General features: G+C 38.4%; 1 protein-coding gene and 1 pseudogene across 1 annotated transcript in view; one reads left to right on the top strand and one right to left on the bottom strand.

The window, feature by feature from the left end:
• Positions 1–24,303, bottom strand: part of PLPPR1 (phospholipid phosphatase related 1) — a 349,623-nt gene that overhangs the window by 74,291 nt on the left and 251,029 nt on the right. Inside the window, exon 3 of the mRNA XM_027770697.1 lies at positions 125–313. Within this exon, the coding sequence (XP_027626498.1) occupies positions 125–313 (189 nt within the window). The remainder of the gene's footprint in view (positions 1–124; positions 314–24,303) is intronic.
• Positions 10,901–11,367, top strand: LOC102483039 (cytochrome b5 type B pseudogene; annotated as a pseudogene).

Below are 24,303 nucleotides of genomic sequence, written 5' to 3'. Positions count from 1 at the left end.
GTATACCAATGATAATGGATACTGGTGAATGCCCAGGAAGAGAGGAAAGATGAGAAAAAGCAGACAGGAAATGCATCCCATTTGGTATCTGACAATTAAGAAAGAAGTCTATTTCTGTACTTACAATAGCAGTTGGGGTGGCAGCCAGCACACAATAGAGCACCAGAGGGGTGATGAAGCTTTCTTCCTCTGTCCCCGGGTAAGGCTTCATTAAGTCTCCATCCTGACAGAAGAATCCTTGGATATGCACCTGAAAAGTGTCAGTGCATTCGAAGTAGTAGGCAAGCAGCACTGTCCCAGCCATGATGACAAGCTGAAAATACAGCATGGCCACATAGAGACATTAGCAGGACCTTGGAGCAGCATTCTCCCTCCATCAACCCAGTGTCTCCCTGCTATTGGTATTGGCTCAGTGTGCTCTGGGTGCGTGTGCTTACTTGTCTGCCTTGCAATATCTGTTACATTAAACCTTCTGGCAAATAAGGAACAACTCCTATCTAAAAGGCAGATCACAGCCAGGCCTGTGAAGAGACCGAGCTTCTACTACCATTGTCTGAGTATACATAAGAACCACAGCACCATATCCATTCAGGACAGACGTGAAAAGTCAAAGGGAAGTGGTTTTAGAGTTGGCCAGATAAGAGATTTGCTCATGAGAAATTCTGTAAGTTCTTTGAGGTAAATTTACCTTATAAAATATTAGTGGTAAGTAAATCAGGAGTGAATGAATGAACAAATGAGCCAGAAAGTGAATGCCTGGAAAGGCTAAGGGAAATTTTCGGAACCATACCCCAAATTATTTACAGGTATTTTACTGGGTTGTCAGAAAAGTCATGACAAATTTTTCCTATGGGTTTTCTATGTAAAAATGTGTCATGACTTTTCCAATAAATGAGTCATAACTTTTATTCTTTATTAAAATGGCTTTGCCTTGATTTCAAAAATAAATCCACCAGTAAATCAAGGACATTGCTGGTGATCACATCTTCTTACAGACATATAACCTTCATAAGATTTAGACATAAAAAGAGACACAAATATCCTTTCATAAATCTCCTAGTCACTGAAGGTTAGATATAGCTTTATTATGAGAATATGGAAATGTGACATGATCTTTCTCATTTAGAAAATATCAGTTGCCAAGATAAGATGCTAATAAAGGTAGATAAACAGGTTTTTGAGGTCATGAAATTATAAAAACGTATGCTGGAAAAGATATTGAAGATTTTCCAACTTCAAGAAAACCGAGGTCCAGAAAATAGAAGTGACTGCTTGATCATCTGACATGTAGGCTAAACATTTGCTTCGACTGAGCACTAACAAAGCAGGGAAACTGAAGTGGAGGAAAATATTTCTAAATGGGGATTTGTCTTAAGGTATCAAGGTAATAATAGGAAAAATTAAGAACTTTGTAGGATATCTTCATACATCAATGGTTTATTTTTAATGTAGTGAGGGAGAAAGCATAATCTTTAAGAAGTTTAGTGCTTTCTTCCAACCCTAAAATGACTAACCCGAGATCCCATGGCTAGTTAGTGTTACAGTCAGGACTAAACACTCATATTTCCAGATCTCCAGGAAAAAAATGAAAAAGAGTGATCTGGGTATCAAAGTTCAACCTATCCAAAATGGTAACAAAATGGTAGATACAGAGGAGGAGAAGTAGCTCAGTGCCTCTGGTACAGACAGGCTGTTTTACAGTGAAGACCAGCCTTACCCTTGCCGCACTCTAACCCACTCTCTGGAGCCAACATAGCCTCTACTACTTCTGTAATTCCTCCTCCTCATAGCAGAATACACCCTATTCTTTAAGGGTCATTTAGATTAATAATCCTTTGAATGTTCCCTCTTTTTTTTTTTTTGTCTTTCTTATCTCCTAGTTTCAGTGTATCTCAAGTATGAACTTCTAAGCATTTGATGTAATGGTTGCTACCTCTTAGCCATATCATCACCACCTTTTTGGGAATACACTCTAGGTAGATCACAAATCATACTTTCCATTCACTATTCCTTGTTTGTGACTTGTTTTAGCTCATAAAGAATTCTCCTAACATTAGGCCTTTCTTTTTTAAGTTTACTTACTTATTAAGACCCTGATAAAGTCTTGCCATACCACAATCCTCCCACTACCCCTAGCCTTCTACACAGCCAGGATTACAGATGTGTCTAGCATCTTCATGTCACCTAGATTCTGAACCCTGACCCTTTCCATATGGCTCTATGATCATGCTGTGAATCCCAACCATCTGTGCTACCACAGTGTGGCCAATATCTGGAATTTTCTATTTAGTGGACCCTACCTCCCACTAGATCTCTGGGAAAGATGGAAGAAAAGGAACTGTGGTGTGACCATTCCCCATGGGTGCTTTCTCACTTTCCCTCTCTCTTGTACACACTTGCTCTCTCAAGTAAGCACACATACCCTCTGGCAAATTGAAAAAAAATGGTATTGACAACAACAAAAAAATCTGCAAAAAAATCTTGAATAGCTACCTGATTTAATTAATCCTGAAAGCAGCATTCAGAGAATTGAATATATCTCAATGAATCAGCTGCAGGACATGGAAAACCATTGATATTACAAGAGGAGTAGAGGTAGGTGGGACTTCAGTAGGTTATAAACAACTATCCACTGTCATTTACAAGCAATCCTCACACTCTTTGGAGTGTCTACCAATCATGCCAGTTAGAGATACACAGAAGTAAACATAGAACAATTCAGATCTTTATTTCTAGTTTTCTCTTCTACTGACCATTCTCTTGTGACTGAATATCAAAAAGACATTGATGCATTTGCTGCAGAAACACATACAACACATATTGATTCTGCTTCCAGAGCAAAGAGGTCTGCCTTGTGGCACTGATCATGCCTCACAATTAGCATCCTCTGCTTTCCTCCCTGTCGTGGGCCATGATTCATCACTGGCTATGTTAGTATCACTGTTGCCAGCTGGCACACTTACCATCTCCATGGCCTTCCCCAGCCCCATTTAGGAATGCATGGAGGGAGGCCATAATGTTGGTGTCACACAAGCAGATGGTGAGGCTGTGCCAGGCCCAAGAACTGGTGTAAGGAATCAGTGTGAAAGCAGCAGTTATGCGGTGAGATGATAACAAGGTGTAAGGGCCTCACCCACCAGGGAGTTTCCCTACTCTCTCTTCCCAAGAATTGCAAATGAACATAAGAAAATGCATTAGGTATGATAATTCTATAAGGATTCAGAAGATAGAAATGCCAGCAATATCTAAACTCTAGCCTCTCTCGATTGAAAGCACTCCATTTCTACCCAGGCCCTCTGCCAATTCAGTAATGTCATGAAGAATGATAACAGAACAAATGGAGAGAAAAGGCTTAGAGGACAAGAATATTTTCCTGTGGGCTGTAAAATCTGGAGCAATGAAGGATCACTAACTTATATAACCTGATACAAGCTGGAGAAACAGGAAGCCGGATGATGGTGGCAGTGTGCATGTATGTCTAGCAGGATGGAGTAGGACATGATGTTTAATTAGAGGAGTTGTAAGGGGCATATTTCAAACTGGAGAATCCTAGTGCTAGACCAACAACAGCTCAGTTTCTCCAGGATTAGGGATTTCTTGGGACACAGAAGTTTCAGTACTAAAACCAGGATAGTCCTCAATGAACTTGGGAGACAATGAATGTTTCCTCCCCAAAGAGGTTTCTTCACTGGGATTTGGCCATGAGCTATCAATACTAATTAAGGAGTTAGTCACTAAGTCTTCTTGGGAGCGATTTTGAGCAACTTCTGAGCTCAGCCTCTAACTAAGTGCTAAGAATACTAATTAAGGAGTTAGTCACTAGGTCTTCTTGGGAGCTATTTTGAGCAACTTCTGAGTTCAGCCTCTAAATAAGTGCTAGGAAGGTGAGGAATTCTCAGATATGCTCTCTAGCCCTAATTCATATTGTAATTCACTGGGGAGTGCTCCTGAACACAGGGACCTGACTATCATCTGTAGGAGGGTCAACTGATCTCCAGCGGGATTCAGACAGCTGCAAGAGTCTAATAAGCTGGTGGGAAGCAGGGTGGACAGAAGAACAAGGAGAGGAACAATTGCACAGGGGAAAAGGGCAGCATGGAGTCTCTTTATAATATTGGTCTTGCTAGCTCATGGATCTTTATTCAATTCCATAGAGCAAAGGGAAAGGGACAAAGGAAACTTGAGGCAGAAAGAACACTGATCAGAATCGACACTGTGGTAACACAAAAGCAATCTCTCAGACTTCAGGGAATAGCACATATGAAGCCTTGGCATAGTTTTCAGTACTGAGAAAGAGCATCCTAATCACAAGTGTCAGTGGCTGCCCACAAAGGCTAGGTTGGGAAACCTTGAAGCAGCATTGTTGAAAGCGTAACCAATGTAGTAAGTAAAAAAAGCCCATGTGAAAACTGATAGCCTTTGTGAGACCTTGCTGAGGATCCTTAGAAATAAGCATGACCTTTTCAGAGAGGCTGCAGGTTCTCCATAGACAACAGAAATGAACCGAGAAAGTGATAGAGGAATAGGAGTTGGTAATGGTGTACTATCCCAGGAACTTTTCTAAGCACTTTACATAAATTAACTCTTAAACAAATCTGTCCAACCATCCTGTGTGGTAAATATATTATTTCCATTTTAAAGATGGGGAAATAGACCACATGAAGTACATAAGATCACAAAGGTCAAGGGACAAACCTGGTATGATGACTGTGAGTATATCTTTCCACACAAGTTCATGTAGTCTGGGAAAAATCGAGTTAGAGACGAATTTGGCATAAATGTTAGGTCTTACACTATGGTGCACATACTTGAATAATTTCCCTGATGTCAGTTTCCTCACCTGACTCAAGATTATGTATTCTAATTTTGTTCCAGAAGGGAATTTTATCAACTTACATCAATAGAATAAGGAAGCGTCTGTAAGAAGTTGGAGCAGAGGAAGAAAGGAAATTGTATGGTGTTATAAAATAGTGACAGAAACTAAACTCTTGAGTGTAAATGAACTAATAGTCAATACAATCAGGTAATGCTGGTCCACTACATAAGATTAAAAAAATAAATCCTCGTAGGAGTGATGTCTTTACAACGGAAAGTTTTGTGCAGATGGGGCTATGGAACAAGGAAAAAAAAAAAAAAAACAACTTAACAATGTCCCCTGTCATATAAATAATCAGGGGAGAGATTTTTTTGTTTTAAAACATTTAATCGAGTACCTGTTGTTAATAGCACCTTATTTTCTGTGGAACTCTTTTCTTAATTTCCCTTTTGCAAAATAAATAAATAAATAAATAAATAAATAAATAAATAAGAATAAGCTAAAAAAAAAGGCAAGTGGGTTAGGATAAGCAGATTATTTCTGATATAGTAACCAGACAGGATAAACAGTGGTGGTAGGACAGTGCTATTTTTCTTAAAATTCAATAGAGGTTTAATATAAGCAGAATCCACTAAAACAATTCTGTGGGACAGAGTGGAGGAGCTGGGCGTTATGATTCAGTCTCAGTTTAACTAGAGAGGCAGCACAATGAAAGGCTGAGCATAGGCCAGACACCAGCTCTGCTGCTTATGAGGTGTATGATCCATGTTTTTATGCCTCAGTTTCCATATTCGTCAAATGCGTCTGTTCATACTGTAGCACCTGCTTCAGAATAAAAATTAAACGAGGATTGTGCATCAAGTATTTAGAGCAGTGTCTAACTCATAACACAAAGTATGTTCCAGAAGAGTAGATGACTACGTGTCTCCTTTCTAGGTATAGTTTCTCCAGGCCAAGGTTTTACATACTACTCAGCAAGAAACTCTTCAGTTAAATAGACTTATGTCTTTTAGTTAATAGGCAATTAAGCTATGATTAAAACTGATTTTCTCTTGTGAAAACTGAGGAACCTAAAATGGACAAGTGTATATATATGAGAATTTATCCCCCCACCCCTTTAAAATTTGCTGTAGCGTATGTATGTTCACTGAAGAGAGAGGGAGCCAGAGAAGGGAAGTTAAAAAGTACTCTCCAGGGTGAATGGCCATACTACAATCCCTTCTCCATTCTCCTCTAGGGGTTTTGGGCACATATGTCTAGTATGTATTTTAAGCTTCCAGGTCTAGGACTCAAACCACATAGTTAGTTGGCCATGTTACCTGGTCACTTTCACTATGCCACTGGCTAGTCATTGTCTTTAAAGAGGACAGAAGAGGTATCCACAGGCAATAATGTGTGACTAGAATGAAACCACTTAGTCATTCAACTGACATTAACTGAATACTTAATACACGCAGACATTGGGAATATATAAAACAGGCATGTTCTTCAAACTCATGGAGTTTTCTGCAGGGGAGACACATTATAAAAGTAAGCCTAAAGTAATGTATTACAAGGGCCAGCAGGTGGTGGTGGTTAAGGAGCTGGAATCCCATATGGATGACCATGATTTAAGTGCCAGACCTACTGGCTTGTCTTCTCACTCTCTGTGTATGTGTGTGTCTCTTGCTGATAAGGGCCCATGCATGCTCAATAGAAAACTTTAAAAAAATAAAGTACATAAATAATCTTTAAAAAATGAAATGTATTAGGTAATAGAAGAGGAAACTTAACCAATTTCACAGAATTAGCGAAAAATAGTACTAGATGTTCAAATCCTGGCTCTATGTTTATATTTAAAAACTACAACGCATAATGAGATGTTTAGTACAATGACTGGTACTTGATAGAGAACTTAGTTTTTTCTTCATTTTTAGACTTCTGTTTGCTATTGGAGGAAGAGTAGAGGTTGACTGAGGCCCCATCCCCACCCACTCTCCTGTTTCAGATATTTAAAATGACTACTTTCTCTAATTCCTTTAGATTTTCCTTTTCATCACCCTGTTGTGAAAATGGTGGTGCCCTCCAAGGATCTATCCTTAACCTCATTATCATTTTATTTCTAGGCTCTCTTCATAGGAGATTGTCTTGTTCTGGGACTTTCCTTCTTATGTTGAATCTATGGACCCTTAAATCAGAGTGTGTTCTCAGCTCTGTGTTCTCTCCTGACTACCAACTTCTTGTTCCATAGACCCTCCCCAAAATGCCACAAATCTAAAGCAGAATACAGTTTTCCCCCTCCTTTCAAGCTGCAGTTTGTATTAAGTTCTCTGTCCTTACAAATCCAACCAACATTTTCTCACTCATGCAGGCTCAAAATCTCCAAGTCATCTTAGCCTCATTCTTTTTCCTCCAGTTTTCTCACTCCTTTCATGCCATTTCTGGCCATTTGCTGTCTTAGTCTACTAAAAAGAAACATGAGAGACTGGGTGATTTATAAAGCGTAGTTTAGTTGGCTCATGATTCTGGTGACTGGAAAGTTCAAGAACATGGGACCAGCAACTGGCTAGTTTCCAGTCTTATGTCACAAATTAGTGGACAGAAGAAAAGCAGGCATATCCAAAGAGAGTAACCTATGGATAGCCATCTTTGATAACAACCTAGTCGTTTTTTTTTTTTTTTTTTTTTTTTTTTTTATGGTTTTTTCTTGCTCGCCAGACAGAGAGATAGAAAGGGAGAAATCACCCCCCCAGGGGGGATGGTCACGCCGCAATCCCTTCTCCTCCATTCTCCTCTAGGGATCTTGGGTATGTACGCACACGCGCCTGGCATGAGTTTTAAGCTACCGGGTCCGGGACGCGAACCACAGTCGACTATGTGGGAGTCCAACGACATAGCCATTACGCTAACTGCTGGTCCCAATAACAACCCAGTCTTATGAAAACTAACCCACTACTAAGAAAAGGAATTATCTTCCTCCCTTACAAAGGTATTAATCTATACATGAAGGAGGCCCCAGGATCCAAACAGTCCCACCACCTCTCAACACCATTACATTGGGGAAAAAGCTTTCAGCACATGAACTTTGGGGAAACAAATCATATTCAAACCACAGCAGTTGCCAAGTCTTACTTACTGTAGTGCTCTCCTGTATTTACTTTTTTCTTATGCTGAGCACTATTGCCTTATTCAGGCCTCCGTATTCTCTCACCTATACTATTAAAATCTTCTCCAGTGGATAGCTATGACAATTTCTTTACACTCCTCCAAAATCCTCAGTGATTTCTTTCTATGGACTGAATGTTTGTGTTTCTTTTTCATTCACATGTCAAAACCTAAATCCCCAATGTGATAAGATCTGGAGATGGACTCTTTTCAGAGGTAATCAGCTCAAGAGTGTGGAGCCCTTATGAATGGAATCAGTGTCTTTATGAGAGAGATGATCTCTCTCACATAAGGCTAGAGCAAGAAGGTGGATATCTGTAACCAGCAAGAGGCAGACATTGAGTTTACTAACACCTTGATCTTGGACTTCCAAGTGAAAAGAAAATGTTTTAAGCCACATGATCTCCTGTAATTTGTTGCAGCAGGAAGACATAGCTATTTCAGGTAAACCAAGCAATTTTCTCTGCATTGAACAGTTAGCCTTTGCCCATGTTTTTGGTAATGGAGAAAAGTTTGCCATTTAAATAGAAAGCCCAAGCCAGCAAATCCTACTGATATTTCTTTTCAGTTAGTGAAAAATACATAGGTCTACCTCTGCATGAGCTGCTTTCATCATCTTCCTCGACTACTCCTGAAAGAACAAATTCAAATACCATGCCCTTGGCTTTACTTAGCATTTCTTGCCTCTAGCAGTATATTGGTGGTTTATTGGTGGACAATATAAGGAAGTGTAAGTTTACTTACTAATAGCATGCACTCTACAACTCCATCAAGGAAGGCATAAATATTGGGTATAAGTTAAACTAAATTGGGCTATACATTTTTTGTTAGATTTTTAAAAATTCAATCACATGGATCAATTCATAGAAAAGATGTTAAAAGTGTAGTGACACAAAACTCACAAAAGTGGCAGGCCCAGTTAATATCAGGGAAGGCAGAATAAAAATTCAAATGATTCTGACACTTGGGACTATTCCTTAGAGATGATGTAAAGTCCTACAGCAAGGCTCTGAGAGTCAATAACTGCGGAGGCTAGTAGAGGAAAAGGCATGGAACTCTGGCCTGACAGACTTATGGGCTCTGCCCTCCCTCAGGGCTGCCTCAGGCCTGAGAGCTCAGAAAGGGCAAAGCTCAATATATATTATATGCTTGAGGAAGTGAGAATGATGAGAGGATAAGAAAAAGAAGTCTTAGAAGACTGGATGTGCATTTTACTTACTTACCTAGAGTATAGGAATGGAAATGACACAAGTATCTCTATGCCCTACAATTCTACAGTTCTGCCACCTCCTTGATTACAACAAATCGAAGTGATTTAGGTACTAACCTGCGGTCTGAGAAGCTGCATTAGAAGTGAGTGAACTACTGCTAAATGCCAACTCTGTACCAAGCCCCTACTAGTTGTTAAAAATATAAAGGAATTCTTAGTTTTTCAAGGTTATGAACATGTGGCCAAATTATCAGTGTTAAGAAACAATTGGTTAGTTGCTGTAATTGGGTGGATAGAAGGATGGATATATATAATGACATCAAGAAGAGATATTAACTGTGCGATCATGCCATCTGCTGGTCCCAGACCTACATCTTAATTCTCCTTCATGCTGAAGGACAGTGGCATTATGCCTAGGTGGATCAAGATCAACCTCTACTCTTTTTATTTTATTGCAGAAGGCAGAATTCTCAGCTTGCCTCAAAGGTTTCTGCCCTTGGGGAAAAAAAACCCTGTATAGTCCCTCTCTCTGGTTCTGAAGACCTATGAATATAATGGAATGTCATTGTCATTCCTTAATTATATAGCAAAGACAACAGAAATATGATGTTACAACTAAGGTCCCTAATCAGTTGTCTCTGAGTTAATAACCAAAATCAGAGGTTTGAAGCAGCAGGCATACTGTCAAGTTGGCCTTGAAAATGCAGATTGCCATATTGTGAAGAAGACCACATGGCCAGGAGTGGTGGGTGGCCTCTAAGAGCTCAGGGTCTCAGTTCTGCAGCTGCCGGGAACTGTATTCTGCCAACAAGTGAGCTTAGAAGATGACCCTGATCCTCTGATGAGATCACAGCCCCAGCAGACAACTAGATTTTCACCTAAGATGAAACTGAACGAAGGACCCAGCTAACTCAAATCCAAACTCCTGCCTGACCCATAAAGACTGTGAGATAATAAATTGTGTAGTTTTAAGCTTTCACATTTGTGAGAAGTTATTCAGTGGTTTCTATTATCAGGTCAATCCCACAGAGCAGCAAAATTGCAGAGTTTGGGACAGAGGGGTACCTACTTTCTGTTTCTCTCATGTGTGTGCATATGCCATTTTAAAAATGGATAATACATTAACATAACAGATTGTTAGAGACTGTGGTGTACATCATACACCAACAAATTGGAAAGGAAACAAAATTTCTGGACACATATGACCTACTGAAATAAATCCAGGAGGAAATGGAAAACCTGAACAGACCAATAAGATGATATTGAATCATTAATAAAATCTTCCAACAGAAAAGCTCAGGCCCCAATGGCTTCACTGCTGTGTTCTACAAAACCTTTAACATCAATTCTTTTCAAACTATTACCAAAAAGTTGAAGCAGAGGAAATCCTCCCAAACTAATTTTATAAGAACAGTACTGCTCTGATACCAAAACCATGTAAATACATAATAAAGAGATTCAACTATAGATTAATATCCCTCATGAACATAAATGCAGAAATACTCAACAGAATATTAGCAAACTGAACTCAACAGCACATCAAATATTTAAGTGGGATGTATCCCAGAGATGCAAGCCTGTTTCAACATATGCAAATCTATAAATGCCATACATTACATCAACAGAATGAAGCACAAAAACCAAATGATCATCTTAATAGGTATCAGAGAGCGCTTTATCCAGGAAGTTAGCTGCAGAAACCCAGATAGCGTAGGCGAGGTGGCGTCTCAAGAACAATGGCGGCAATGGAAGCTAGCAGCAGCGGTGGGAAAGGGCAGGAACCCGAGGCCTCCATCACCTACTACTGGTTGGAGGAGGTGGCAAAGCGCAACTCCTCGAAGGAAATATGGCTGGTGATCCACGGATGAATCTACGATATCACCCGCTTCTTCAATGAGCATCCGGGTGGAGAAGAGGTTCTGCTGGAATAAGCTGGTGCAGATGCAAGTGAAAGCTTTGAAGATGTAGGCCACTCCTCTGATGCCAGGGAAATGCTCAACAGTACTATATTGGTGACGTCCATCCGAGTGACCTTAAGCCTGAAGGTGATAACAATGACCCTTCAAAAGAGAATTTGTGCAAAAGCTGCTGGTTTTATTGGATTTTCCCCATTGTCGGTGCTGTTCTCTTAGGTTTCCTGTATCATTTCTACACGTCAGAAAGCAAATCCTTCTACGGAGACCTTGCTGAAGTCTGAAAGGTGCATCTAGCCCAATTGGGAGTGGCAACTAGACTTGCCTGGGGCTGCAGCAGTGCTCTCTCCTCGGATCTCGCTGGTTGTATTTTGCCCCTTGGAGCCGAGACAGTTGGCCAGGCGTCCACCTCAGATCTGGGACCAGTGTCCTTCATCTCTGAGCCTTATTTCCAAAGTACCTGCTCACCCTCCTGCATCCTTGCCAGTGGGTCCTCTCTTCGCTGGTTTCCATGAGCATCTTTATATTTCAGAACTTTCTGTTAATAACTGCAGTTCATATGTTGTAGTGACATCACTTTTTGCTAAAATTGCCTGCTTTCTAGTACTTTGAATGCACATTTGACATTCTTAAGAGGGCTACACTCTAGTTTTGAAGGTTTTCGTTTTTCACTTTTCTTTCAAGTAAAATATTTTAAAATTCTGATTTAATTCTATGATTTATTATAAAGGCTTTAATCCATGAAGTAAAGGTGTGTAGTTGTTTCTTAAAATGCAACTGCCAAATGATTTTGTTCCTTGTTTATATGTGTTAAAACGAGGATGGGGTCATTTCCTACCTCCCAAGCCAGTGTAGCAGCTAGCTAGCTAGTTCTTCCACCCTCTTCCCGTCCTTAAGTCCAACCCCTTTTCTTCCCAGGTTGTGTTCGACAAAATTGTGCTTCCCTTGTATTACTCGGGAGTGGGAAGAAACAAGAAGAGAGAGTGATGAATTGGGGTCATAGAACCCTGGTGAATTAGAGTCATCTTTTTATTTATTTATTTTTTTTGAAAAATACTCGGCGCCAGCAGGTGGTGTGGTGGTTAAGGGTGCCAGACTCCCACATGGCTGACCTTGGTTCAAGTCCCAGGCCTGGCAGCTTGCTTTCTCACTTTCCATCTCTCTCTCTCCCTCTCACTCTGTCTCTCTTTGATCAAATTACAATAAATAAAGTTAAATGAAAAAAATTCTTAAAAAAAAAGAAAAATACTGAAAAACGCTACTTTCGGCAAGAGTTCAGAAAAAGCACCAACACATTCACTTTGACTTGGCACCAGTTTCTAGCCAGCTCTTTCTCCCCTTCCTGCAGCAATCTTGTATTGGTAAAATATTGATACAGTGTAGAATTATGTTTATAGAGGAGGGATTTTTGCTGCTTTTTATTTAACAATTAGCAAACATTTGATTCCCTGTTTTATAAAAGCAAGAGACTTCAACTTAATCTTCTGTTTGCCCCTGTAAAATAACTTCCATTAAAAAATGGCATTTCAAAGGGAGATGGTGATGGGAGACTATTTTCTATTTCATGTGTATTTTACCTCTCTGGCTCCAACTTGTGATTTTGTTGTTTCTCCATAGAGAATAACAAAAAACAAACAAACAAAACAAACACTGGGAAAATAAAATAGGTATCAGAAAAAAAAAAAGCATGTGATAAAATACCACATCCCTTCCCATTATAAAACGTTCAATAAACAAGATATAGGACACAAGAATTTCAGCTAGTAAAGCCATATATTGCCTTTGTACCACAAACTAAAAAAGCAAGGACAAACTACACCCCAAATTTGTAGAACTCATAGCTAACGTTATTTTGAATGGGGAAAAGTTGAAAGGTTTTTCTGTAAACACTGGAACAAGGATGTCCACTGTCTCCATTCTTAGATAACACAGTATTGGGAGTTCTAGCCAGAATGAATAGTAACAGAAAGAAATAAAGGACATTCAAATTGGAAAGGAAGAAATCTAACTATCTTTGTTGCAGATGGCATGATTGCATAGATAGAAAAACCTAAAGACTTCACCAAAACTCTCCTAGAACTAATAAACAAATTCAGTAAAGTTGCAGGATACAAAATGAACATACAAAAGTCACTAGTGTTTTTATACACAGATGAAAAAGATGGCTAAATACGAAATTAGAAAGTCATCACATTAACAATGGCCAAAATAAAAGTAAGTACCCAGTAATAAATGTAACTAATGAGGTGAATGGTCTCTACAGTGAACTATAAAACACTGATGAAAGACATAAAAAAATGAAACTTCTGTTCAAAGATTGGAAGAATTATTATTATAACATCCCTACTCAAATCATAGATTCAATGCAACCATTATCAAAATACCAGTGACATTTTTCACAAATGATAGAAAAAATTTCCTAAAATTTGTATCTAACACCCCAAATAGCCAAAGCAATCCTGAACAAATATAACAAAGTTGAATGAATCACATTTATTTTATAAAGCTATAGTAACCAAAACCATATGGTACTAAGAGCAGAACCAGATACATAGACCAATGAAGCAGAACAAAAACCTTAGAAATAAATCTAACTATATATTCAATACAAATACAGCCAACTGATTTTTAACAAAGGTCCTAATAATATTAATTGGAAAAAGATCTCTTTGATAAATAATGCTGAGAAAATAGAATATCCATATGTAGAAGAGTAAAACTGGCCCCCTTCCTCACTACACACACACACACACACACACACACACAACCCAGAATAGATTAAAGACGTAACCATAACACCCCAAACTATGAAACTACTATAGAAAAACAGAAGAAACACAACCAGACTTTGATTTGGGCAAGGAATTTTTGGATTAGACCCTAAAAGCTCACACAACAGAAAAAAAAAGTAGACAAAATTATATCAAACTATAGGCTTCTGCACAGCAAAGAAAACAATCAACATTGTGAAGAGAGAATCTATAGAATGGGAAAAATATGTGCAAGCTACACATCTAACAAGGATTAATATACAAGATATACTATAAACTCAACTCAGGAAAAGAAAAGAAAACAAAACAAAACAAAACTCCCACAAATGGTCCTACTAAAATGGGTAAATGATTTATTAAAAGACATGCAAATGGCCAGTAAGTATATGACAAAATGCTCAATGTCACTAATCATCAGGGAAATACGAAATCAAAACCACAAAGAGGTAACATCTTAAAAAAAGAGAGAGATACCATCTCACCCCAGTTAAAATGTCTATTATCAAAAAAACAAACAAAAAAAGCAAACGCTGGGGAGGATATAGGAAAGGGGGAACTCATACACTGCTGGTGGGAATCTAAATTAGCAAAGTAATTATGTAAAATAATAGAGAAGTTCATCAAAATAGAACTGCCATATGAATTACTATTAAGCATATACCCAAAGGAAATGAAATTAGTACATGTGTAGACACATCTACATACAGTGTTTACTGGCACTATTCACAGCCAAGATATGGAATCAATATATGCATGATAAAGAAAGTGTGCTGTCTGCATGTGTAGATACATGAATATTCTTCAGCCACTAAAAATAATAAAATCTTGTCATTCAAGGCAATATGGACAAACCAGGAAGAGATTACGTTAAATAAGCCAGGGTCAAAAACAATAAAACCATATGTGTACACCCATGAGGAAACTAAAAATGCGGACCTCATGTATGTAAATAGAGACTAGAATAATGATTACTAGAGGTGGGAAATAGTAGGGAGGTGCTATTACAGGGAGAAAACTATAGTCACAAAAGAAACAAGTTCTAGTGCTCTATAGCTCAGTAGGGTACCCATAGCTAAAAATAATTCATTGCATTTTCAAAAGAGGATTCCTAATATTCCCAACACAAAATAATGATAAATGTTTGAGGTTATGAATATGCTAATTACCCTGATTTGATTATAATACATTGTAGCCACATACTGAAAAAAATCATGCTATGCTCTGTGAATATGTACAATTGATATGTGTTTAAAATAAGAATCTGAAGTGAGATTTAAAGACCTTCATATATCCTTATTAACCTCTTCAATTTAGGACATACAAACTCAGGAGATACAGAACTGCCTTGTGTGACCATTTGAGCCTGGAAAAGAAGTGAAAGTTAATGGACAGATACCTGGAGAGAAGAATGAAGTAAACATAAATGAAGAGACCATAAGACTTGGAGAGTATGAATAATTTTGATGGTTTTCAGTTTCTCCTTTCAGTTTACAGAGAGGCCAGTCAATCTTGTAATTTCATAGGATTTACTTTTATTCTTATTTAAGAATTCCTTTTTGACCATGTGGCACAAATCATTTTCTGTTACATTAATCCAAAAAGCTGTGGTCAAAATGATTCATCCTGTTCCTAGAGGAGTTAGGACATTTACAGCTTGGGACTGGGACCTCTGTTCTAAATGCACAAGTGCTCAGGTTTGACTCTTCCAGTGCTTAATTCTTTGTAGGAAGGACATTAGGTAAGCTACAGGATAACAGTGAATGCCAGAGGTAACACCTCTTCTTGGGGAGAATGAGGAAAGAATGAGAAAACAGCCTCCGATATACCATCTACACCAGCCAGAAATACTGAAAAGAGTCCTTGGAATGGTTATCCCTATTTGTTTTTAAGAATTATTTATTTCATTCCATCTATTATTACCATTTTTAAAATTTGACCAGACAGAGACAGAGAGAAAGGGAAAGCAGTCTAGCAAGTCGCCAGGTCCAGGACTTGAACCATGGTCGACCATGTGGGAATCCAGCACCTTTATCCAACATGCAACCTGCCAGCTCCAGTTATCCCTATTTTAAGGAAATAAGACTTGTGTTATTTATGATAGTTAAAACATATGCAGCAGATTTATTAAGTGAGGAAGTCCAAGGGGGTTTGAGTGGGAATAGTGGAGAAGGCTCATTAATCTGTTAGTTTGAGGTCTTCTCAATTTTTAAAGAGTCAGTTGAAGAAACTATGCTTACATCATAAATTTCTAAAGGAAATGTAATTTTCTTGCCATCTTTAAAATTTCCTTTATTAATAATCAAAATAAGTTTTCAGTAAGAGATATGGATTTAATCAGCAGGCACAGCCATTATGTGAGCAAAACCAGGTATCACAAGTGAATGCACAAGCCCAATTGAATCATCATCATTGCAGCCTTTGCCTTCTGAGCATGGAACTGGCTTAGGGCAGATAGGTTTGACTTCTGCTGGAAGCATGGCTTTCTAGCCTCCCACTTGTCCTAACAAATAATTTTGAGTTTTGGGTGTAGGTGGAAAAAAGATATCATTACTTCTTTCAGCCTGTTTATACTACAGTAATAACCACATTGAAAAACATACTACTAATACATGATGTCGTAAGTCCCAAATAAAGGTGATTTCCTTATGAACTTAAATATAAATTAATGCACCTTATTTAAAGACAATAAAATAGGATTTTAGCACAACAAAAGAAATTTGCCTAGTCATTATGGATTAGCCTGTAACACAATTAAACTGTACAAGTCTTCATGGTATATTTCTGTGTTTCTCTTTATTAGGAGATGGGAACATGTAATATGTTTTTCACCATTAGAAATATTCTAGCATAGGGACCAGCAGTTAGCGTAATGGCTATGTTGCTGAACTCAAATGTAGCCGACCGCGGGTCAAGTCCCAGACACGGTGGCTTAAACTCATGCCGGGTACATGTGCGTGTGTGCTCAAGATCCCAAGAGGAGAATGGAGAAGGGATTGCGGCATGGCCATCCCTCCGGTTGTGGGGGGGTGATTTTTCATTTTCGATCTCTCTGTGTGCGTGTGTGCTCAAGATCCCAAGAGGAGAATGGAGAAGGGATTGCGGCATGGCCATCCCTCCGGTTGTGGGGGGGGTGATTTTTCATTTTCAATCTCTCTGTCTCTCTCTATCTTTCTGGCGAGCACACGTACCCTATAGCAAAAACATTTCCCCCCCAAAAAAAGAAAGAAAAAGAAATATTCCAGCATAGAACACTAGACATTGGAGTATAAAGAACTCAGGGCTGGATAGTAGTGCAGTAGTAAAACAAAAATCCCTGTAAGGTTGACCCACATTGGGTGGTTCCAGATTTTTGCCCAGAGACCTCCCAAAGTATGATGGGCATGTGCAGTCCCATGACTGGGGCCTGGCTGAGGCTACGGGTAAATCAATATCCTTGTTGGACTGCTGTCTCTGTGTCTTTTTCACGGATGGAATATTGATTTTTTTTTTTTTTTTTTTAAAAAAAGAAGAAACAAGAGGTGGATGAACACTGGCTTATGTGAATATTAAAGCTCTTGAAATTGCTCCAAAGTCCACACAAGCAAGTTGTGATGACTTAAGGGAAAAAAAAATCCTTGAAATCTGGAACCCCAGTTTACCCCAGGTAATACTGAAAAGATATTGGTTGAATAAATAGGTGACATTATAAAGTTTTTAAGTCATACCAACTCTGCTCTCTGTTCAAGGAATATATGATCCAAAACTGTTGGGTTAAAATTAAGCTATTTAGAGGGACCAGCAGATGGCATACTGGTTATGTCGCTGATTGTGCTTCAAGTCTTGGACCCTGTGGCTTCAAACTCAAGCTGAGCACATGTGTGTATGTGCCCAAGATCCCAGGAGGAGAATGGAGGAGAAAGGATTGTGTGGCCATTCCCCCTGGGGGATGATTTCTCACTTTCCCTCTCATTGTCTCTTTCTAGTGAGTGCATACACTTCAAGGCCAAAAATCCTCTCAAAAATTAAACAAAAAAACTGAACTATAGGTATGATATAAACTAGTATGTTCTAATCAGTATTCTCTCATATACAAGATATTAATAAGTGCTCTGGGTGAGAGAGAGTGGAAGAGATCTCTGGGGCCAAAGTAAGTTTGCAAAAACCTGGGTTACACTTAATTTTATACGCTTTGTTACTGGGAGAATCTCAGGGCATATTGGCATAGTAGAATTTCCAGAAGCACACTTTAGTGTATGGAATTTAAAAACTTACTTGAACATGCAACCACCCACTCCCCTTTCTTCCTATGGTGAGCTTATCATTTTATAGAATATTCATGGAAAGATTTGAGTACATCAAAATTTGAGGCATTTTGTTGAGTAAAATAACCCTTCCATAAAGTTAACAGAAGACTTACAGACTGGCATAAATAATTTGCAATATTCAAATACATAGACATAATTACTATCTAGCATATATGACAAATGCCTATAAATAAAAAAAAAGAAAGATAGGAAACTAAATTGAGATATGAGCAACCTGGTGAATAGGCAATTCGCAAGAGCAATCCAATGGTGTGCTGAAGCTGGGTTATACCATCTTGCTGGAGCTGTTAATTTTATGAACTTTGTGAGCTAGTTGCTAAAATAACTGGTAGCTCAAACTTTGCTGCAGTTTCCATTTATATCATGGAAATCAGCAAACAATACAAATTTGCTTTTTCCTCCTTTACTACATTCCTCTTCCCACCCCAAACCAGGGGTTAAATGTTTGCCAGTTCAACACTAGAAAATCTAAATGATTAATATTCATATAGGTGAACTTACTAATGAAAGAATGCAACTCAAAACAATAGTGACAATTCATTTTTATGTGTATAACATTGGTATAAATTTGGAAGCTGGATAATATCAGGTGTTGATGAGAATATAGAAAAATGGAAACCTCAAGCACTTCTAAGAGTTTAAATTAGTGCAGAGTTTTTGAAGTACAATCTCTCAGGGCTTGGAGAAGTAAAGTGCATATACAATATACCTCAGTAATCTCATTTGTGAGTGTATATCCCATACATGTGCAAGAACACATATAAGAATGTCAATACAGCGCCACTTTTGGTTAAAAAAAGAATAAAGTTGGACAAAACATAGGATTAATAAGTAGAATGAAGTACTAATAAGTAAAACAAAATACCTCATATGATGGAATATTCTGTGATTATCAGAAATAATGTATTAGATTTTTATAACAATAATAAATATGTAGCTCATATCAAATGGCAAGCACTTTTATAAGTAATTTGCATCTATTGATTCAGTAAATTCTCACAACTCCATGAAATAAATATCATTAGAAACTACTTTACAGATAAGGAACATGGGGTCAGAGAGTGTAAGTGATCAGCCCAACATCACAGCACATAAATGAAAGAGTCATCTCATGTAGTCTGGTGTTAGTCACCACTCCCTACTGACTAAGGTTTAAAAACATCAAATGAAAAACAGGAAAGAAACAGAGAAAGATTTGTATTATTATGATATTTATCTAAACTAAAATCATATTCTAAAATGTTATATATTTTTTTGGATATACACACATTTAAGGACATATGATAAACACATTAGAGTCAGGATAATAATATTGGGATAATACCGGGTCATCAGAAAAGTCATGACTCATTTTTTCATTTTTGTATAGAACAGAAAAATACTTTATGATTTCCCTGACAACCCTTCATTTTTTCATTTTTGTATAGAACAACAGAAAAATACTTCATGATTTCCCTGACAACCTATTAAATAACCAAATGACTGCACCACACTCTAGAGACAAGATTAATTCAACTTGATAGATCAAAAGACCAAATCCAAGTAAGAACCAATCAATGAATAAATAGTTAGCACCTGTAGACTCAAGAGGCATCTGTGTTGAATAGAATACTGAATTTGGTAATTGACCCAAAATGACTGCTTTTCTCAATTTATGGTTGTAATAAATTTGACTTGTTGAAAGAAAAACAGAATGATTAGTATAAGAATCATGTTGCATGGTAGTGCGTTCTTAATCTTTTATTAAAAACAAACAAATCCCTCTATTCACTGCTATGATTCTTGTACAAATTCCTCAACCATGAAATGGGCTCCTGCCCTCCCACCAATGCCATTAATTACAGATATCAATGTAGCTATTTTGCTCTAAAAAAAAGGGGGGGGGACATGTTTGTGAACCTAGTATTTCATGGTTTTAAAAGAAGGCTAGAGAAATAATAGGTATCTACTTAAATATTAAAACCACACTTACTTCTTAAATAAACAATGAGAGTTTTTGTTATTTACAATATAAATTATTTTCTCATCATAAGCTTTTCAATTATGAATCTACTAAAAAAAAGCACTAAAAAGATTTTATGACTCTTCATTAGAATGAAGACATAAAACATTGAATTTTCTGCATTGCATGCGGAGCAAAATGTTAATGATTCCAAGTAAGAAACAAATCTAAAAAAGCAAGGTAGAGCTTCCTATGTTTGCTTTAAAGTGGTTTTAGACAGAAGTAATTATACTGTTTTAATTTTTTTGCCAGGAAGGAACATGATTTTTCTTTCTTCATGTTTTGCTCACTTACTTGGGGATTAGGCACATGAGAATAAAAGGAACAACATCCTCTCCTAATCGGCCAGTTTGTTTTGCTTTCTAATTAAAACAGGTAAATCTCAACTTTGCAAAAGACTTAGATGTTCTTATTTTCTTTTAAAGGTTACCGAGTATGAATTTTTATTATTTCCTTTTTTTGGGGGGAGAGGTTTTCTCTATAGGGCGCGTGCGCTCGCCAGACAGAGAGAGACATAGAGACAGAAAGCGAGAAATCACCCCCCAGGGGGGATGGTCACGCCGCAATCCCTTCTCCATTCTCCTCTCGGGATCTTGGGCACGCACGCACATGCGCCCAGCGTGAGTTTTAAGCCACCGGGTCCGGGACGCGAACCGCAGTGGACTACGTGGGAGTCCAGTGACATAGCCATTATGCTAACTGCTGGTTCCCTATTATTTCCTTTTAAACTTACTCAGTAGGTTGCCTCTAAGATAGTGTCTTTTCCAAACACACTAGAATTTGCAAACACAGATCAAATACCTCACTCACAGCCTTAGTGGCTGTCAGATCACAGGTGCTCAGGCCTGCACCTGCTTTACTCTGGCCACATCTGAAAGTCAATTCTCCTAGAGAAAACAACCAGGTAAATATCTATCTGAATTCATCTAGCTTGACAAATGTTTTGCAGTGTAACAGTAACATTTTGCATTGATGGAAATTCACATTCACAGGTTCTGCACCTGCACCTCAATGTGACAGCCACTTGCTACAGCTCACTACTGAGTGCTTGAGATATGGCTACAGATACTGAGAAATGAAAATTTTAATTAGCTAAAATTTGAACAGCCACAAGCAGTTAACAGCTACATATTGGACAGCATGTGATGCATTTTATGGCATCACAGGCTGGTTCCATAAACCAAGCACAATTTGAAACTTTTTTATTATATTAATAAAATATTCTCATATATCAGTATACAAATTAGAAAATACAGCATTACAATTGTACTTGCTACTGGTTAATCATTATTAACATTTGATGGATATTTATTCTTCCAGACTTTTTTTTCTCAGGCACATGGACACACACAACCACAGGTAGATGTAAAAATATAAAATAGAACCCTATTATACGTGCTGTTACACACCCTGGTTTTCTCTTTATAATTCACTGTAACCATCTTTCCATGTTAGTACAGAGAAAGATTTACAGCTACCTGAGGCAGTATATTCCCTTCTATGCTAAGCCAATCTGATTTCTGTCATTTCCAGCCAAGGAGTTCTGATTAATACAGGTAAATGCAGGGACCAGCTTCACCTGAGTCAGGGTTACCATGTTGTGTATATCAAGGGTCCTATTTCAGCATAAAGGAAGGGAAGGAGCTGGAAACTCAAAAGAGGACAGCTTTAAATGCCAGGTAGAGGAAGTTCAATATTATATTCTTTTTTTAAAGAATTATTTATTTAATTTTATTTATTCATTCATTCATTCATTTTAATGTGACCAGAGAGAGAGAAAGAGAGAGAGGGAAAGTGAAAAAGCAAGCGACCAGATCTAGGACTTGAACTGTGGTCTGCCATGTGGGAGTGCCCAGCGCCTTAACCACCATGCCACCTGCTGCTCTCAGGAAGTTAAATATTATATACTAAAGAAGATACCACAAAGGATTCTGAGCAGGAAAGTGCATGATTGGACCTGTCACTAAGGAGGGTGACCTTACCAGTAATCTACATGAACTGAAGTAGAGAGCCTGGGCAAAGAAATCAGATTTGGTACAAAGGTTTGCTACAGGTCAGTTACGGTACTTAAAATACCTTTAATACTGCTGTGCTATCATATTTCCAGAGCAAGCCCATAAACTCCTATTAGGTCTTTCACAAAAGAGCAGAAATCCACTGTCATTTTGTCACAGTTTAGTTTTCAGCTATTATTGTGAGGATATAAAAGACTCATTAAACCTTTATTGAATAACTACTGTATTCCAGGCATTAAGGAAATAGTAGCGCACAAAATGAAGTGTCTATCTACATGGGAGAGGCTATAAAAGGAGATTTAGGAAAGAGAATAAGAAATTTAACTTTGAAGCCTGCAGGTGGCATGGTTGTTAAGGTACTGGATCCTACATGGCCAACTCTACAGTTCAAGTCCTGGACACGGTGGCTTGGAAAACACATCTGGTGCTTATGTGTATGTGTCCAGAATCCAAAGACAAATATGGAGAAAAAGGGATTGCTGCTGCATGACCATCCTTGCTGGAGGCTGATTTCTCACTTTCCCTCTCTCACTGGTGAGTGCACGCACTCTATAGAAAAAATCTGAAAGAGAAAAATAAATTTAATCTTGAACATAAACATTTTTTTTGAGAGGTTTTTGCTATAGGGCACGTGCGCTTGCCAGACAGACAGAGAGAGAGAGACAGAAAGTGAGAAATTACCCCCCAGGGGGGATGGCCACACCACAATCCCTTCTCCTCCATTCTCCTCTCGGGATCTTGGGCACACACACACACATGCCCAGCGTGAGTTTTAAGCCACCAGGTCCGGGACGCGAACCACAGTCGACTACATGGGAATCCAGTGACATAGCCATTATGCTAACTGCTAGTCCCAAACATAAACATTTTTGAGATGGCTATTAGACATCTAAATTAGATGTCAAGGAGGCCGTTGAGTATATAAATTGAAGAAAGTTCTGGATTACCGATACATTTTGGGAATTGTAAGAGTATGTGATCAGCTAGTGAGTAAATGGAATAAAGAGAAGGAAGACATGACTGAAAAAGGTAATGACAAGCACAGAGTTAGAGAAAGTAACAGTGAGCCATGGACTAGACCCTTCAAAGAATGGGGAAGGTGGTGGTCTAGGACTTCATATAACTGAACAAGGAGGCAAAGTGATTGGTATTGAATAATATATTGCACAAGTTTCTAAGTTGAGTGATTTAAAGGAGAAAAGTGGGATGATTGTCTAGAAGAAGCAATGGGGAATACAGACAACACTTACTTGTCCCCTAGTCTAGTAGCATAAGTGTGGGAAATATAACAAGTCACTTGGGAGGGCTCTGGGGAAGCAATATAATTAAGAAGAGCCAAGATCATAGTAAGAAGGGGTAGGGAATATTCACACAAGATGAAGAAGATAGGGACTGAGGCTGCAGGCCCGACCCCTCCGAACCTCCTCGCATCCCCACCGTTCTTCCTCCTTGGACCCCAGGTTGGTTGCCTGGGACTTTAAGGCAAACCCCCACCCTACCCCACCTGCGATCCGGATCGAGCCGGCCAGCAGTTCCGGACACCAGGCGGACTGAGGCTGCAGACCCGACCAACCTGGTACTGTCACTTATTGTCTGATCCTTTTCCACTAGCCTTTGGACTGTTTGAATTTTGGTGATTTTCTGTTTTGTTTTTTGTTGCTCTTGGGGTGTTGCTTATTAGGTCAGTTGAAGACTCACTACTTCTTAGAAACAGCAAGGACTTTGAGCCATCCAGGGCTAGTGGCAACAGTTAATGGTAATTGTGAGCAACAGGTAGGCCAACCATAAGATAAATCATCAATTTTCTAAGCCTGTACAACTTTTAAAAATCAGAGATACCTTAAATAAGTTAGGAAGAAACATATAGATTACCTGATGACTAAGAACAATCGCAGAGGCTCAAGAAATATGAGCAACCAACAAAAGGCCTCTCTCTCAAGGGAAATCATCAAGCCTACATCACCCACAGTCAGTACAATGGACATTGTGGACATGTCTGATAAGGAATTCAGAATATTTGTAGTGACCAAACTAACTGAGATGGAAGAGAAAAGAGACAAGGAGCTCCAGGAGATGAGGAAGTCCTTTAATGATTTGAAAGAAGAAATGGATACCCTAAACAAGAACC

This window comes from Tupaia chinensis, unplaced genomic scaffold (assembly GCF_000334495.1).
Source record: "Tupaia chinensis unplaced genomic scaffold, TupChi_1.0 Scaffold000153_1, whole genome shotgun sequence".
In the NCBI taxonomy this organism is placed as follows: Eukaryota; Metazoa; Chordata; class Mammalia; order Scandentia; family Tupaiidae; genus Tupaia; species Tupaia belangeri.
This window is presented reverse-complemented; position numbering and strand designations above follow the sequence as displayed.